At 38.4% G+C, this 15,819-nt stretch overlaps 1 protein-coding gene across 2 annotated transcripts in view; it reads left to right on the top strand.

Moving 5' to 3' along the window:
* Positions 1 to 211: 211 nt before the first annotated feature.
* Positions 212 to 15,819, top strand: part of PPP2R2A (protein phosphatase 2 regulatory subunit Balpha) — a 91,745-nt gene continuing 76,137 nt past the window's right edge. The window contains exons 1-2 of one of the 2 annotated variants that reach the window (XM_032855791.1): positions 212 to 528; positions 2,373 to 2,447. In XM_032855791.1, coding sequence (XP_032711682.1) covers positions 522 to 528; positions 2,373 to 2,447 — 82 coding nt within the window. In that variant the 5' untranslated portion in view covers positions 212 to 521. Of the gene's footprint in view, positions 529 to 2,372; positions 2,448 to 15,819 lie in introns of those variants that run through there. The other variant, XM_032855792.1, reaches the window with a different exon arrangement.

Below are 15,819 nucleotides of genomic sequence, written 5' to 3'. Positions count from 1 at the left end.
GGCACTGCAAGACCTCAGACCAACAGCGCGCGGGATAGGGCGCGACGCAGGCCAGGCCCGCAGGGACGCAGCGCGCGGGGCGGGGGAGGAAGGGGCGGGGACCCGGAGTCTGGCCCGCGGCTCCCCGCCCCGGCCCTCGCCCCGCCCCGCCCCGCCCCGCCCCTCCGGCCCGGCCCGGCCCGGCCGCTCCGCCCCCGGGTGACGTCACTGGCCAGGCCAGCCGGCGCCATTTTGAAAGTGGAGTCGCCTACCCCTGCCGCTGCCGCCGCCGTCGCTGTCGTAGCTGCCGCCGCCGCCGCTGGAGAAAGAGCGAGAGCGGGGAAGCCCCAGAGTGAAATCCACCATCCTGCTGGCTGATCTGCTCGCCCCTCCTTCCTTCTCCCCTGACCCCCGCCCTTTCCCCCCACAGGTGCCATCCGCCGCCATCCGCCCTCTCTACCCCCCCATCCCCAGGTGAGGGGGGTGAGTTCAGGAAGCAGAGACCCCGAGGAACCCAGCAGGGTCACCATTTGCAGCGCAACATGGCAGGTAAAGGAGAAATCACCCTCGTCCACTGACAAGGCACCGCTTCCTTCCTTCTCCCTCCATCACCCCCTAGCGACCGCCTGTGCCTCTCGTAGAGCCACGGGGCGCCCCTTGGATTTCAGGGAATTGGTCAAGTGGGGTGGGGTGGGGGTGGGGAGGGTTCTGCTGAGGCAAGGGATCGTTGTGATACAGAAATGGCTTTTAAAATGAGGGCTGGAACCTTGGCATGGGTGGGGGTGGGGTGTGTGCTGGCGAGCCGGGGGGTAAGGCGTGGGTGGGGCGGGGTGGGGGCGAGTGCAGATTTGTCCCTACTGCTTGGAAGAGCCGGTTATAACCCCCGCTCTCCCCGGTTTCCCCCCAGCTCCCTGGGGCTTTTTTTAGGGTTTTTCCTTAATACAATTCCTGTTTTTTTCCCTTGCTGCAAGCCTTCTTGGGTGTTCATATTAATGTATTTTGTACTGAGAAGGAAGAGTACTTTGCAAGTTGAAATACAATGGGGACCTAGGTCTATTTTTTTCCCCCACTGTGGGTACGTACATTTTTGAGACCATAAGCCTCAATTTTTTTGTCTTGAACTAGTTCCCTTTGGTTTCTTACCCTTCGTGTCCAAGAGTGCAAGGTCTTTAATACACCAAGTTGCATGAAAAATGTAATTTAAACTTTGCCTTTTGTATGTTAGTTTTTGTGCAGATGTCCTTTTCCCAAAAGGGTTTCGTAGAGTTAGTTAAAATAGTTGTGGAGTTCAGTGATATAAATAGCCAAGGGGAGAGAGATTTAGGTAAAAGCTTGGGGTGGGGGAGGTTGCATAGAGAAATCCAGTTTGGAATATTTAGCAAGGAATGAAGGTGAAGGAAGAGAAAGGTAATTGCTTTGAGAGTGATTTTTATACATTTTGATGTTGCTGAATGTCTTCCTTCTTCTGAGAACCAATTTTAGGTGTTGATTCAGTTTCTTCCTCCTTAGATCCGGGACATTTTCTCCACAGTGCTTGGAAGTGAAATAGAGACATTCAGGAACGAAACCAATTTTCCATGCTTTTTACAGTATTTAGATAACCTTTAAATAAACCTTCAAAAAAGTTAACGTGTTGGATTGACCTATGTTTTGCTGTAAACAAGTTGCTCTTTGGCCTTGTTGAATAATTAAGCTAAATAAAAACTGTTTTGCACAAGATGATGACAAACTAGGGAAATTCTTTGCAAGGTCCTCTGGATTCTGAGGGATAAGGTGAAAGGAGGCAAAACAAGCTTCCTCTGACAGTCTCCTCACCAGCATTTATTTCAATTTCTTTCCTGACTGGAGCCAGTGATTTGCTGGTAATGAAATGCAAAGAAATGGGTGGTGAGTGTTGTGTTTGCTGTGTGTGCGCTTTGGTGATGGGGTTCATATGAATCATTACTCCTCACCCAGGCTGTAATGTTCCTGAAGTTTTCTCTTCGTTCCATGTTTTATGGTAGTTTAACCTTATTAACCCTTCTGCAGGCTTTTGTAAACTTAAAGGAAAACTGTCTGACTTTTGGTATTTACTTTTCTCTGGTAGGTCTTGCGTGAATGTGAGGCTTTTACTGTATTTGAGGGGAAGGGAAAATGGAAGTTTTAAACACATGTGCAGTGTTAATGATAGTACGTGGCCTTCAGATATTTCATACCTGGAATCTCTCTCTCTTTTTAAATGCACTCAGTTATTGGAGACTAACCTCCTTCCAAGTTAGTGCTCTGGGCTGGTGGTTGTATGTGTGGGCAGTACCAGGCTATTAGTATCATGCCAACCATGGATACCATCTCTGTGTTTACGAGAGTAAACATGAACAGAACTCAGTTTTAATTGCTATGTTTTCTTTTTCCAGGAGCTGGAGGAGGGAACGATATTCAGTGGTGTTTTTCTCAGGTGAAAGGAGCAGTAGATGATGATGTAGCAGAAGGTAAGAAAGCACTTAATAATGCAAAATTTGAATATGGAGTCAGAATCTTTATTACTGAATGATTTCCTTGCAGCTCGATCTGTTACAGTTTAAGAACAGACTGAGTTTAATGTCTGAGCAATGGAGGAACAGTTTTAAAAGTCACTTTTCTGGAAAATGGTCTTTAGTCTTTTATTAGTAATACCTTATATCATTACTTTTTATCTATTAAGTGAAGGTACTAGATGATAATTTATATAAAACTGTCACAAGAAGAATCTAAGTTTCATATTGTAAAGATTTTCTGACTGTAAATTTCATGTACAAATAAATGGTGATGCATTTTCATGTTCAGACGTCATTTTTAGATAATTATATTAAAAAGGGCATCAACATTTACCTCAGACATTTTTGAATGACTGTCTTTCATTTTTGAGGTAAGATTTTTTAGTGTTTAACTTGCCTGCTTTCAGTGTGTGGTGTTGATTGACGTTCTATAAAGAAATGATGGCTCAAATGATACATTTTATTGTCTGGTAAGGATTAATTTAGGTGGGTAAGGAAACACCCATGGTTCTGGGGAGCCTATTCTTTTGCGGTTAGAAGCTAGGTTTGATCAGTTAAACTACTTAAGTCTTAATTCTTCTCCCAAATTTATTAGTGTATTTCAAAAACTTCAAGTTTGGAAATGTCAGTTTTGCACTCATTTGAGATGGTTTTAGGTGCTGGAGGCATTATTTCCCATAAAGTAGTTGTATCATTTCATTGTTCAGAAATATTGTTTAAAGTTTGAATTTTAATGGTATTCTGTCTTGAATTATAGTAAGAATTTTCCAACAAAACTCAAATGAATTAAAATGTACTTCTAATTTTAAAAGTTTCCTTTAAGTTTATAAATCATCTTCTAGATTGTATTGTCCTCGTTAAGATCCTATTTCTAACCTACTCTCTGCAGTACTGTTAGTTTTGAGGATTTCTTCAAGTGGTGGTAGGATGATAGACTTGGGTTGAGCCAGTCAAATGCTTGGATTTGCCTGTGTCAGTGTCATTGTCAGTGAAGTGTTTGATCAGTTTCGTGTTCTTTGGGAGCCAGCTGGCATACATTGTACCTGTGATACTTTATGGAGCACTATCACATTTCTGTTGAATCCTCATCTGTTTTTCAGATGAGAAACGAGAAATCTTAGTTAAGAGACTCACTGATGGTCGCATAAATAGCGCAAATCAAGGTTTTCTGGTGAAGCTTGTGGTGGTTGACTTGTTGAGAGAAATCCTCTAAGTTCAAGGGAGGACTCATGTGTTACTCATTTTGTAATTCCATTATCTGTTGAATAGTAGCCACTGAATACTGGATCATTTGTGCTGTTGTATAATACTCAACTTATGAGAGTGCTGTATACTTGGAAACTATTCCTGGGTTGATTTCCATTTATTTTTTATAGCAAAGATCTGTTGAGGGGGTTCCGAAATGTTGAGCATTGGGGCTGCAAGGTATCTGGGACATAAACCCTGCCCTGAAGGAGCTTGTAGTTTTTTTTTAAACAGTAGGCAAAGAGACCACATGGGTTTTAATTAGAAGAAATTGATGGTTCTAAACTTATCTAACTGAATTAAATGATGGTTTGTGATATGTATGATGGGATCAGTTGTAGTTCTATTCTGCTAATACTTAGTAGCTACATTTTGCTACTGATTTTTTTTTTTTTTTTAAGATTTTATTTATTTATTTGACAGAGGGAGATCACAAGTAGGCAGAGAGGCAGGCAAAGAGAGAGAGAGAGTGAGAGAGAGAGAGTTCGAGGGAGGTAGGCAGGCACCCCCGCTGAGCAGAAAGCCCAGTGTGTTACTCTGAGATGCCAGGACCCTGAGATCATGACCTGAGCTGAAGGCAGCAGCCTAACCCACTGAGCCACCCAGGTGCCCCTTGCTACTGATTCATTAAATGATTTTTTTTTTTTTTTGAGGTTGTTAAATAATACTTTAACATACAGTGCATTCCTAGCATCTTAGCATGCTGAGGCTTGGTATGTGTATTTTAATAAAAACATGACTTAAGTACCTAAGTTTATGCTAGTGTAGTAAGTTTAAAAAAGCCCCTAATTTTCACATTATACTCCTTTAATTTGGGTTTTTTTTTTCTTTTTTTTTTCTGCATACTGTAGTTTCCATGTCATGGTCTATTATGTTTATGTTCCTAAGGGAAGATTAGCTTTTCTCAAATAGATTAATGTTTTCCCCCTTGGTTTAGACTGTAATCTCTAAACAGGTTACATCTAGCTAGATCTTCAGTTTAGCTTGCCTGTTTTCTGTTAATGATGTATTGCAAGTTCTTTCCCATCAAAGGCTCTGGGTTGTCTTTCCCCTCGCACACAGCTAGCTGTCATGGCATACCATTGTTACTTTTGTGATGCTTTAGTCTTCTTTCCATACCCAACTTCCCTTAGTTCAGGATCTCGGTATCTTTCATCCACATTGCAGTAACTTCCTAAATGGTTCCATGCTTCTTGTTCTCTGTTTTGCTTCTAAGTTGATATTAAATGCTGTCCCAATTTTATGTTCCTCAGAAATCTTTAGTGGTCACTGCTTCCCTAGGATTATGAATTACATTCAGCTATTTCTGCCTAGAATACGAGATCTTTCAACAGTATGTCCCCTGTTTCTCTAAGTTCATCTGCTAATCCGGTTTATGATCCAGCTAAATGGTTGCTGTTCTTCAAACAAGTCTTGTACAGTCTTACTCTTCGGTCTTTGTTTTTTTGCTGTTCCCACCTCAGAATGCCTTACAGTCATCCCACAATTTATCACTTATTAGAATTCTTCAGGTCATGTCTGTAACTCTTTTCCTTATCTTCCTTTCTTGGAAATATTTAAAAAATCTTTCTTTATGGCCCTTCTTATTTATAATTTACCCTAAATCTCTGCTGTTACGCTGTGTAGGACTAATGCATCTGCTCTATGCAGAGTATCCTATACAAATTATGGTACTTAGAACAGTGCCTGGCACACCAGTAAATGTTGAGTACTTGTTGAATGAAGGAATGTGATTACTGTTAGGAGGTTTTGAAAAGGAGAGAGATCCATTGAAAAGATGATTGTGATATACTCTGGATGTCATGGATGTATTTACTTGGATTGATGTTCTACAGCTGTGTAATAGAAAGAAGTTAGGAGACCTTGAGTTTTTATCCTGGGGACAAACAAGTATATGTAACTTGGAATAAGTGATTCTTTGGGTTCCAGTAAGCTTAGCCTTAAGATCACAGGACTGGATTAGATTTCCATTGTTCCTTATATGCTAATCTTGTTAACACTCAAAGATGTTTTAGAGAAGAAAGAGCCCAACATTATTACTACCGGTAAGTTAAGTTGTATGAGATATTGGGCTCTTTGGGGGCCTTAATTTACAAAGAAGTCTTTATTGGACTTAATGAAGGCTCAGAATTTTTCATTAAGTGCATTGCAGAACTAAGAATTTTTATGTTTGACCAGATAACTGTGATTGGTCTTTGGTTGATGGGGTACTCTTATTGGGATACTTATTCTATGCACAGGTCTCTTCAGGCACCTTTTTTTTTTTTTAAATAAAAGATTTTATGTATTTGACAGACACAGTGAGAGAGGGGACACAAGCAGGGGAAGTGGCAGAGGGAGAAGCAGGCTTCCATTAGAACAGGGAGCCCACTGTGGGGCTCGATCCCAGGACCCTGGGTTCATGACCTGAGCTGAAGGCAGATACTTAAGGATTGAGCCACAGAGGCGCCCCTCCTCAGGCACTTTTAAGTGGTTTATCTTTGGTATAGCTCTTTGGGAGAAGGGTGAGGTACTGAAGTCTCTATCACTTAGACAATCTCTAATCCTGCAGTTTTCCTTTCAATCATCGTAGTAGTGGTAATAACATTTTACCATATTCCATACTTGAAAAATTTCCTTTATTGACAACTTGATCTCATGAGATAGTAGGTAGCACAGACACTGGTGCTAGGCTACATAATTACATCCTCTACATAATACAGTCCTCTGCTAGCTGGGTAATCTTGGGCAAATTAATTCACCTCTTTGTGCCTGTTTTCTTCTCTCTAAAATGAAGATCACAATAAAATCTCCCTTACGCTGTTGTTTTGGTGATTAAATGAGTTAGTATGCATAAAACAGTAACTTGGCACATAAAGTGTTGTAAGGGTTTAGCTGTTATTGTTGGAACATTTATGGCAAGTGAGGAAGAGTTGGAGAATGAGAAAACTGGGGAATTTATTAAGAATTTCTCCTCAGCCAGAGTGAAGAGATGGTATATATGTGTTTTATACATATTCTTTGAGTCCACTAATACAAAGTTTAAGAAACATTCAAAACTAAACCATAGCCTTAGAGACACATACTAAAGTGGTAAACTTTGAAGAATAGCTACAAAATAATTGCTATAAAAGCCAGTATGTGGTGGTTACTTTTAAGTGATGGAAGGGAGTTGTTCTTGAGAAGGAATCTGGGGGCCTCATGGAGATAGTGTTTTGACTGGGGGGTGGCTGTAGTGATTAACTGATTATTCTGGACATTTCTCTTTTGATTTTTGATTTTCTGTATTTGTTAGATTTCACCCAAAAAAAGTGTGTGTGTGTGTGTGTCTGTCTGTCTGTATGTTTTTAAATTAGTACTGTGCTAGAAAGGGTTTAGAGTGAAAACTGGCAGTCCCTACCTTCATCCACGCCCTAATCCTCCCTTGTCCTTCTAAAGGCGATTATATTCAACTCTTCCACTATTCCCTGTTGCTTAATATTTTGTGAATAAAGTGATAACTTCTATTTCTCATGCATGTTAGACATTTCCAATTGACTTTCCTCTAGTAGATGAAGATGAAGCTGTTAATATTATCACTCCATCACCCCATACCCCAGTTTATCATCCCCATACCCTAATTTAACCATACCATGTATATGATTAAATTAGAAGTCAGTGCTTACATTATGATGACCATGTGGATGTTCACTGCTGAACCAAGACTGCAGTATTTCTTGTGCATCCCTTCATTTGTCCTGAAGGTAGTAATTGGCCAGTTTTTAATTGGTCTGGTTCTTTCTGTATTTGTGCTTTTATTTTTATTTTTTTGTATTTGTGTTTTTTTTTTAAACACTTTGTTATGGGAGATTTTGAATATTATGGAAAGTGTATGGAATAGTGTATTGAACCCCCATCACCCAACATCATCAACCCATGGCCAGTGCAACCTATTTATATATCACTTGATCCCTTCTCAGTCCTTTGTATTTAGTAGTAGAAACATTACTGATTTTGTTTTTAAAATCTGGATTCAACACTAGAAAACCAAGTTCATCATTTTAAAGTGCAACAGGAAGGAAGTTTTCCTAATTTTTTTTTGCAGTATCAATACCTGGTAATCTATTACTTGCTTAAATTTTACTTGTGGAAATATTAAATACTAAAAATTCAAATGCATGACTTTTTTTGTACATTTTCATTATTTAATAAAGTTACTTAATAATTTTAGATTTATAATATTTTAAAACAAGTATATCTTCCCTTATCTCCATATTTGACAGTCTCGATTTTTTTATAGTAAATTATTTTAGGATATGATTTTATTACATGAAGCCTTGTTTTTATGGAATTTGGATATGCATTGCATATCTAGTGCATATCCATGTCCACGTGCATTGCGTCTTTCAACAGTTTACTTTCTGTTTATTTTTGGTAGGATTTAGACCTACAGACCGTTTCTTCAGGGAAAAAAAATTCAGTTGTAGAGTCTAAATATTCCCCAAATAAAGAACTAAATAAAATTGTGAAAAACAGTTTTTGGGATATCATAAAAAATTTTAATGGTTTTAGGGCTCCTGGGTGGCTCAGTCAGTTGGGTGTCTGCCGTTAGCCCAGGTCATGATCCCAGAGTCCTGGAATCGGGTCCTGCATCAGGCTTCTTGCCCAGTGAGGAGTCTGCTTCTCCATCCCTCTCCTTCTGCCCCAGTGTGCTCACATGCGTGCATACACTCTCAAAATCTTTGGAAAAAAGTAGTGTGTATATTTGTACACATGTGCACTTTTCTGGTTAGAGAGGGTCCATAACCATTATCAAAACAGCTACTTTAGAGTGTGGTCTGGTGACCCCTCAACTCTTTCAGAAGGTCCATGAAGTCAAAACTATTTGCATTATAATATATTTGCCTTTTTGACAGTGTCGGCTTGTGCAGCAATGGTACAAAAGCAGTATGGGTAAAGCTGCTGGCATCTTGGTGAATCAAGGCCTTGGCAGCAGCTGGCCCCAGCGGTCATGGTAATAATCTTCACCATGTACCAGCGACTTGAAAATGCCAGTTTTACATAGGAATGTTTCTGATGAAGCAGTAAAAACGAACTTTATTAAATCTTGATTCTTGAGTACATGTCTGTTAAACATTCTGTGTGGCAAAATGAGAGATAGAAGCACAGCACTAATGCCACAGACCAGAGTACATGTTGTCTGGAGGAAAAGCACTGGTGCACTTAACTTGGGTTTTGAGCTCATTTACCTAGCTCCTCCTTTCAAGGAACATTGTTTTGTTAGAAAGAACTAATGACAAATAAACGATGGTTATTTAGACTTGGCTATTTGGCAGACATTTTCTCAAGTAAACAGTGAATTTGTTGCCTCAGTGGACAATACTTGTTGCCCACGATAAAATTTAAGCTTTCAAGCAAAAGTGAGAGTTTTAGAAAACATGTATATGCCATCCTGAGTTGGATAACTAACCAATACGTAAAGATGTTTCAGATGCGATCTGTAATATTAATGATTGCAATTTTTTGATTTAATGTGATGAAATGTGTCAACATTTGGAACCTCTGAATATTTGGATGACTGAATCAGTGTTTTAAAACTACCCAGTGCCTGTGATGTTTAAAAAATGCATAAGTAAAAAATGCATCATACAGCATTGGATTTTAATGTAACACACAACTGATAAATGGTTTCAGATTCCACAGACCTTCAAAAAACTATCACTTGTCCAGTTTTGGTGTAGTGTCAAAGGGATATCCATAACCTGAAAGGCCTGTTAAAATACTCCTGCCTTTTCAACCACATACCTGAATGAGGGTGTTTTCTTCATATCTAACCAACACAACACAGTGTATTGAATGCAGAAGCAGTTAAGAGAATCTAGGTGTCTTCTGTTGAGCCACACATTAAAGAGATTTGCAGCAGGGTAAAACAGTGCCATTCTTTTTGCTAATGTTTTGTGGGAAAGTAAAGTCATTTTTCATCTTTTTTTTTTTATTAATGTGTAGGGTTTATCACTAATATTTTAAAATCGATAAATACTTGAAAATTTGAAAGGCCTTAGGCGTCCTCAGATTTTAGGTGTAAAGAAATCCTGACATCCAGAAATACTTGACAGCAGTTGGTTTAGTCTGTTAATAGGTTTCACTGTATTAATGCTTTAAAAGAGTCTCACAGACTATAAGATAAGTGATCAGAGCAGTATGCTGCTTTTGTGCATGAATGTCTAAACTTTCCTATAAAAGCTTTCCTGTGACTTGATATTGTTTCAGCCTACTCTCTCGCTGTTCTTTAGATACCAAATTAGATCTGCCTTAATTAAGCTCTTTCATCTGGTGATCTTGGTGAAGGAAGGATACCTTTTAGGACTCCTGGGTGGCTCAGTGGGTTAAGCCGCTGCCTTCGGCTTGGGTCATGATCTCGGGGTCCTGGGATCGAGTCCCGCATCGGGCTCTCTGCTCAGCGGGGAGCCTGCTTCCCTCTCTCTCTCTCTCTCTGCCTGCCTCTCCGTCTACTTGTGATCTCTCTCTGTCAAATAAATAAATAAAGTCTTTAAAAAAAAAATCTATTTTTAAATTTACCTCCCTTGCAGAGATTACATACTAGTACATATTTGCCAAAATACTTTAGCTTAAAGTTTTTTAGGGCTTTTCCCACTATTTGCTCAGGTCCAGTTAACATTAATACTTAATGTAGGATTACAGAGTTCCTCAGAGCCTGGTGTGGTGCCATTTCTGGGTTGGTGCCTGGTTATTAGAAATGAATTGGTGACCTTGGCATTGTGTTTAATTTTGAGGCCAATATGTAGCAGTTTGATGTGTTTTTTTTTTCTTGGGAGAAAGGCATAAAATTGGCATGGTAACTTTGTACTTCCCAACTCTTCATTATTATAGGGAGGAAGGGGAGAGAGAACAGTGTTTTCTTTAAGTTTTACTTTTTTTTTAAAATTTATTTATATTTTAGTAATCTCTACACCCATTGGGGGGCCCAAACTCACAGCCTTGAGATCAAGAGTTGCATGCTCTTCCTGCTGAGCTAGGCAGGTACTCCTAAATTTTACTTTAAGTATAGCGTAATTTGTTTTAAAGCAGTTGCTGAATTTCCCAATCTTATTTATTGTTTAGAATTTTCAGTATTTTTGTGGCTGTTTTTCTGTCCTTCAGAGAATGTTTGTCAAAGTACGTACACCTTTTAAAACTGGCTGCACCAATTTCCCAATCTTTGTTTAAATGTTCAGTTTGTTAAAAACTTACTTTTCATAACATGTGTTTAGTTAATTTTAACAGTAGTTGATTAGAGTGTCACCCAGGTCTTCGCCTGCTTCATATGTGGAATCCTTGGGAAATCATGATGAAATGCTTTTCTATAACCCACTGTACCAGAGGTGGTACTTTTGTAATTTTTAGTTTCTTTTGGTTGTTTCCCTCTCTGAACGTTCCAGTATCAACTGAGATTTTCTCTTCTGAAATCTTTGAATGATCTCTTCTATCCAGTTCAAGGGAGTTCATGGACCAGTGAACCTCTGCTTTTTTTTTTTTTTTAAATATATATATATTTTAAAGATTTTATTCATTTATTTGAGAGAGATCACAAGCAGGCAGAGACGCAGGCAGAGAGAGAAAAGGGGAAGCAGGCTCCCTGCCGAGCAGAGAGCCGGATGCGGAGCTCGATCCTAGGACCCTGAGATCATGACCTGAGCCGAAGGCAGAGGCTTTAACCCACTGAGCCACCCAGGCGCCCCTAAGAACCTCTGCTTTAACCTAAAGTTTTGCCTATGGTTATATGCCTACTGAAATATGGAAGAGTTGAGATTATTTTATATGGAAATAATAGCTTTTAGACTGTTAGGAGGGTAATCTTTTTCTTAGGAATCCTTTTAGTACTTATTGTTTCTGCTATGATATTAGAGGTATGGATCTTTAAGATAGAGGACTTGACAGTTTTAGTGTATTCCATTTTTTAAAATTTTTAATTAAAAACTTCTGTCTCTCTAGCCATGGGTAAAACTATTAGAGGGATATATTGGGTTTTGAACAACTTGGCTTGTTTTATACTTTATTCAGAAGGAATCTAAGTTTCTTTAGTAGCCCCTATTAAGAGAGACACCAAAGTAGATAAAAATGATTAGTGAGAAAATTTTTTAAATTCTCTAAAGATCTGGAAAAATGTTAACTTTTAGAACTTGACATTCTAGAGTATCAGGTGTCCTTTGTCTCAGAGTGGAAATAGAACCTTTTTGGTGTTGCCTGTCTCTTTCTTTTTCCAGTTTACCACAAGGTAAGAGACCTATGGGTATGGAATAGATGTGTTTCTAAGATAGCATAAGAGGAATCTTTTTTTTTTTTTTAATATTTTATTTATTTATTTGACAGACAAAGATCACAAGTAGGCAGAGAGTCAGGCAGAGAGAGAGGAAGGGAAGTTAACTCACTGAGCCACCCAGGCGCCCCAAGAGGAATCTTTAATACATTCTTATTGGCTAGTAGATTGGGAAGGCTCTATTTCAAGAGAGAAATCTGTTGCAGGCAATAAATCTTGTCAAATTCTTTATCTAGGGATGCAGCATGCAAAAATGGTTATTATGGGAATTGGTAGTTGAGAAGGGATTGCTCCTAGTCTTTTTCTCCCTTGACATAAAAGGAGAATTAATTTTTTTCTAGCAACAGAACCAGTTCTTCAAGCAAAATATTTTTCAGCTTATAAAATAAATTCTTTTAATGCATTTTTTATTGTTAAACAACACATAACAAAAAACCCCACAGTGTACCATGTTAACCATTTTTAAGCATACACTTTGGTAGTGTTAACTATATTCACGTTGTTGTGAAACTTATCTCTAGATCTTTTTCACATTGCAAAACTGAAACTAGACCTGTTTCACAGTTCCCCATTCTTCCCCTGCCCCTGGTGTCCTCCATTTTGCTTTCTGTTTCTATGAACTTGACTACCTTAGATACTTCCTACAAATGGAATCATATGGTATTTGTCTTTTTGTGACTGGCTTACTTGTCTTCAGGGTTCATCCATATTGTAGCATGTGACCAGATTTCCTTCCTTTTTAAGACAATGATACTCTATTGTGTATATATATACCACATTTTGTTTATCCATTCATGCATTTGTGGACATTTTAGGTAGCTTCTACCTTATAGCAAGTGTGTGCTTCTAGTCTTTATTTATTGCTGGGGGAAGGAACAGCAGAAGTACTTCCTTTAAATGATCGGAGGTAGACAAAGAGAGCCCTGGACAGAAGATACTAAAGAAGGCAGATGGGTACTGCTGTGTGATAAATCTGTTTATCCCAGGTTAACAGTTTGAAAACCAGAAATGGATTACTTTATTTTGTAGGCTATTACAGGATAGGATTAAGGAAAAATCTAAATTTTTTTCTTTTTAAAAGATTCTTATTTATTTATTTATTTACTTGACAGAGAGAGAGAGAGAGAGATCACACGTAGGCAGAGAGAGAGGGGAAGCAGGCTCCCTGCCGAGCAGATAGCCTGATGTGGGGCTCGATTCCAGGACCCTGAGATCATGAACTGAGCTGAAGGCAGAGGCTTACCCCACTGAGCCACCCAGGCACCCCGAAAAATCTAAATTTTTGACCAGAGTTTTACCTCATTTGTTTTGCATTTTCTAGTTTAAAAATAGAAGATCCCATGAATTTTGTAAATCACATTTCATTATTGTAAACCTTATATTAACAGTAAGATGGCTAAGATTTTCTCTTCTGAAATCTTTGAATGATCTCTTCTATCCAGTTCAAGGGAGTTCATGGACCAGTGAACCTCTGCTTTTTTTTTTTTTAAAATATATATTTTTAAGATTTTATTCATTTATTTGAGAGCGATCACAAGCAGGCAGAGAGGCAGGCAGAGAGAAAAACATGTTATTTCATACATGCTTTATTTTTTTTTAAAGATTATTTATTTATTTATTTATTTGACAGAGATCACAAGTAGGCAGAGAGGCAGGCAGAGAGGGAGGAAGGCAAGCAGGCTCCCTGCCAAGCAGGGATCCCAAAGTGGGGCTCGATCCCAGGACCCCAGGATCACGACCCAAGCTGAAAGCAGAGGCTTTAACCCACTGAGCCACCCAGGAGCCCCTCATACATGTTTTAATAAAGCAAAATCTTTAGCATACTAGGGAAATTTGGTACCTGTATAAGGAATGATCATAGTTGTATTTCTTGAAGTAGCCTTTGAGGTAGACATTATTGTCATTTTGTACACAAGATTATGAGTGAGTAAAACTGTTCTGTCTGCTTTTTAGTCTTCCCCATTGCTTCTCTGTGGTTCAGTTTTTAAAAATACTATTTGATTAAAAATCTAAATCTCTGGTTCTCATAGAGAAAGGGTAGAGTGATAGTTACTCATCCACAAGTCAACAAGAATATAGTGAGTGCCCAGTGCTGTGGAGGATATGAGGAACATAGGTATATATATATATATCCTTCACTTTAGGTATATTAAGAGCATCAATTTGTTACACTAAGCCTTTTCCATAACATTTTCTGGCTTGTGGTATTAACCTGTTCATATTATTGGGAGATCCTTGGCTAATCCTATGTAAAAAATTTACAGGTAGTTTTGGAATGTGAATAATTAATTATTTTCCGTTTTTTGAGTTGACATGCTTTTTGGTGTTGAGATGGTGCTGTAGTACAAATACTTAGTAGTTCTTGGAATTAAATGAAGAATCACATGTATCTCAAGTTTTTCTAAGATATAACTATGTTTTTCAGTGGTTTTAAATGCTTGTGAGTTGAATTTACAAATGAATATTACTGGAGATCTCTCCAGGTAAATGTAGTTGCCCATAAGCCTTTTTCTCTCTTTCCTCTATCCTGTGTGTTTCAAGCCTGCATTTGGTTAATTTGGCAGATCCTTAAAAAGTTAAGTATAGATTTAACCATACAATCCAGCAGTTCTCTTCCTAGGTATATACTTGAGAGAATTGAAACATATGTCCATAAAAACTTAGACATGAATGTTTATAGCAACATAACTCATAATAGCCAAAAAGTGGAAACAGACCAAACGTCTGTTAATTGATGATGCTTACAGAAAAGGTGGTGTATCTGTACAATGGGATATTATGCAGCCATAGAAAGGAATGAAATTCTGTTATATGCTGCAACATGGAAGAGCTTGGAAAACATTATGCTAAGTTGAAGAAGTTGGGCACAGAAGACCACATATTAAATGATTCTGTTTATATGAAATACCCAGAAGTGGCAAATTTATCAAGACAAAGTAAATTTGTGGTTGATAAGACCAGTGAGGGATGTGACTGCCATTGGATACAGCGTTTCTCTAAAAGGGGGATGAAAATATTCTGGAATTAGATAGTGATGGTTATACAGTTCTTTGAATATAGTAATAAATGCTGAATTGTACACTGAAATTTACAAATGAAAAATAGTAAGTAAACTTTTTAGGTTACACCTACAGATGGTAAATCCAAACAGTGCAAGAGGTATAGAGTGAAAATATGTGTCTCCCTCTTAACCCCATTCTCCCAGGTTCTCTGTCCCTAGAGATCTTGTCATGAATTTCTTATATATGGTTTCCGAAGTTTTTCATAGTTGCATGTTTTTTTTTTCATAGTTGCATGTTTTTAACTTAACAGAGTGTGTTCATCATTTTAGATTTGAAAGTGGGAAATTATATTCCAGAGATCTGTGATAGGCAAGGTATATAGGCCTTATCTTAGAGAGGATCTAATGAATTGCTCAGGTAGCTACCATTTTCTTTTAACTATCCTGTGATTTCTATAGCTTCATTCTGAAGAATTGCTGAGAAGGTTGTACATGTTCGGAATGTGCATCTAGATGTGCAGTTAGTAGACTCTAAAGCTAAGTAAAATTTATGAAATAATAATGTCTAATAATAAAGTAGTAATGTCCAAGATACCCTGATCTTTAAAAAATAACAATTTGGTTTCATTGATACCTGAAGCGGAAGTCTGTGTCATACTCCATTAAACTACACCTTGAATTGTTCTTGATGTCTGAAGTGACTTGGTCTTTTTTTGGGTGCTTATTTAGAACTAAACTAGACGTTATTAAGTATGCTAGATCCTAAAGACCTAAATGTGTCTTTTTTTGTCCCCCCCTCTCCTTTT

Source organism: Lontra canadensis, unplaced genomic scaffold, assembly GCF_010015895.1.
Source record: "Lontra canadensis isolate GAN:19392208 unplaced genomic scaffold, GSC_riverotter_1.0 scaffold10, whole genome shotgun sequence".
Lineage (NCBI taxonomy): Eukaryota > Metazoa > Chordata > Mammalia > Carnivora > Mustelidae > Lontra > Lontra canadensis.
The sequence above is the reverse complement of the archived record's forward strand: the minus strand, read 5'-3'. Positions and strand labels throughout refer to the sequence as shown.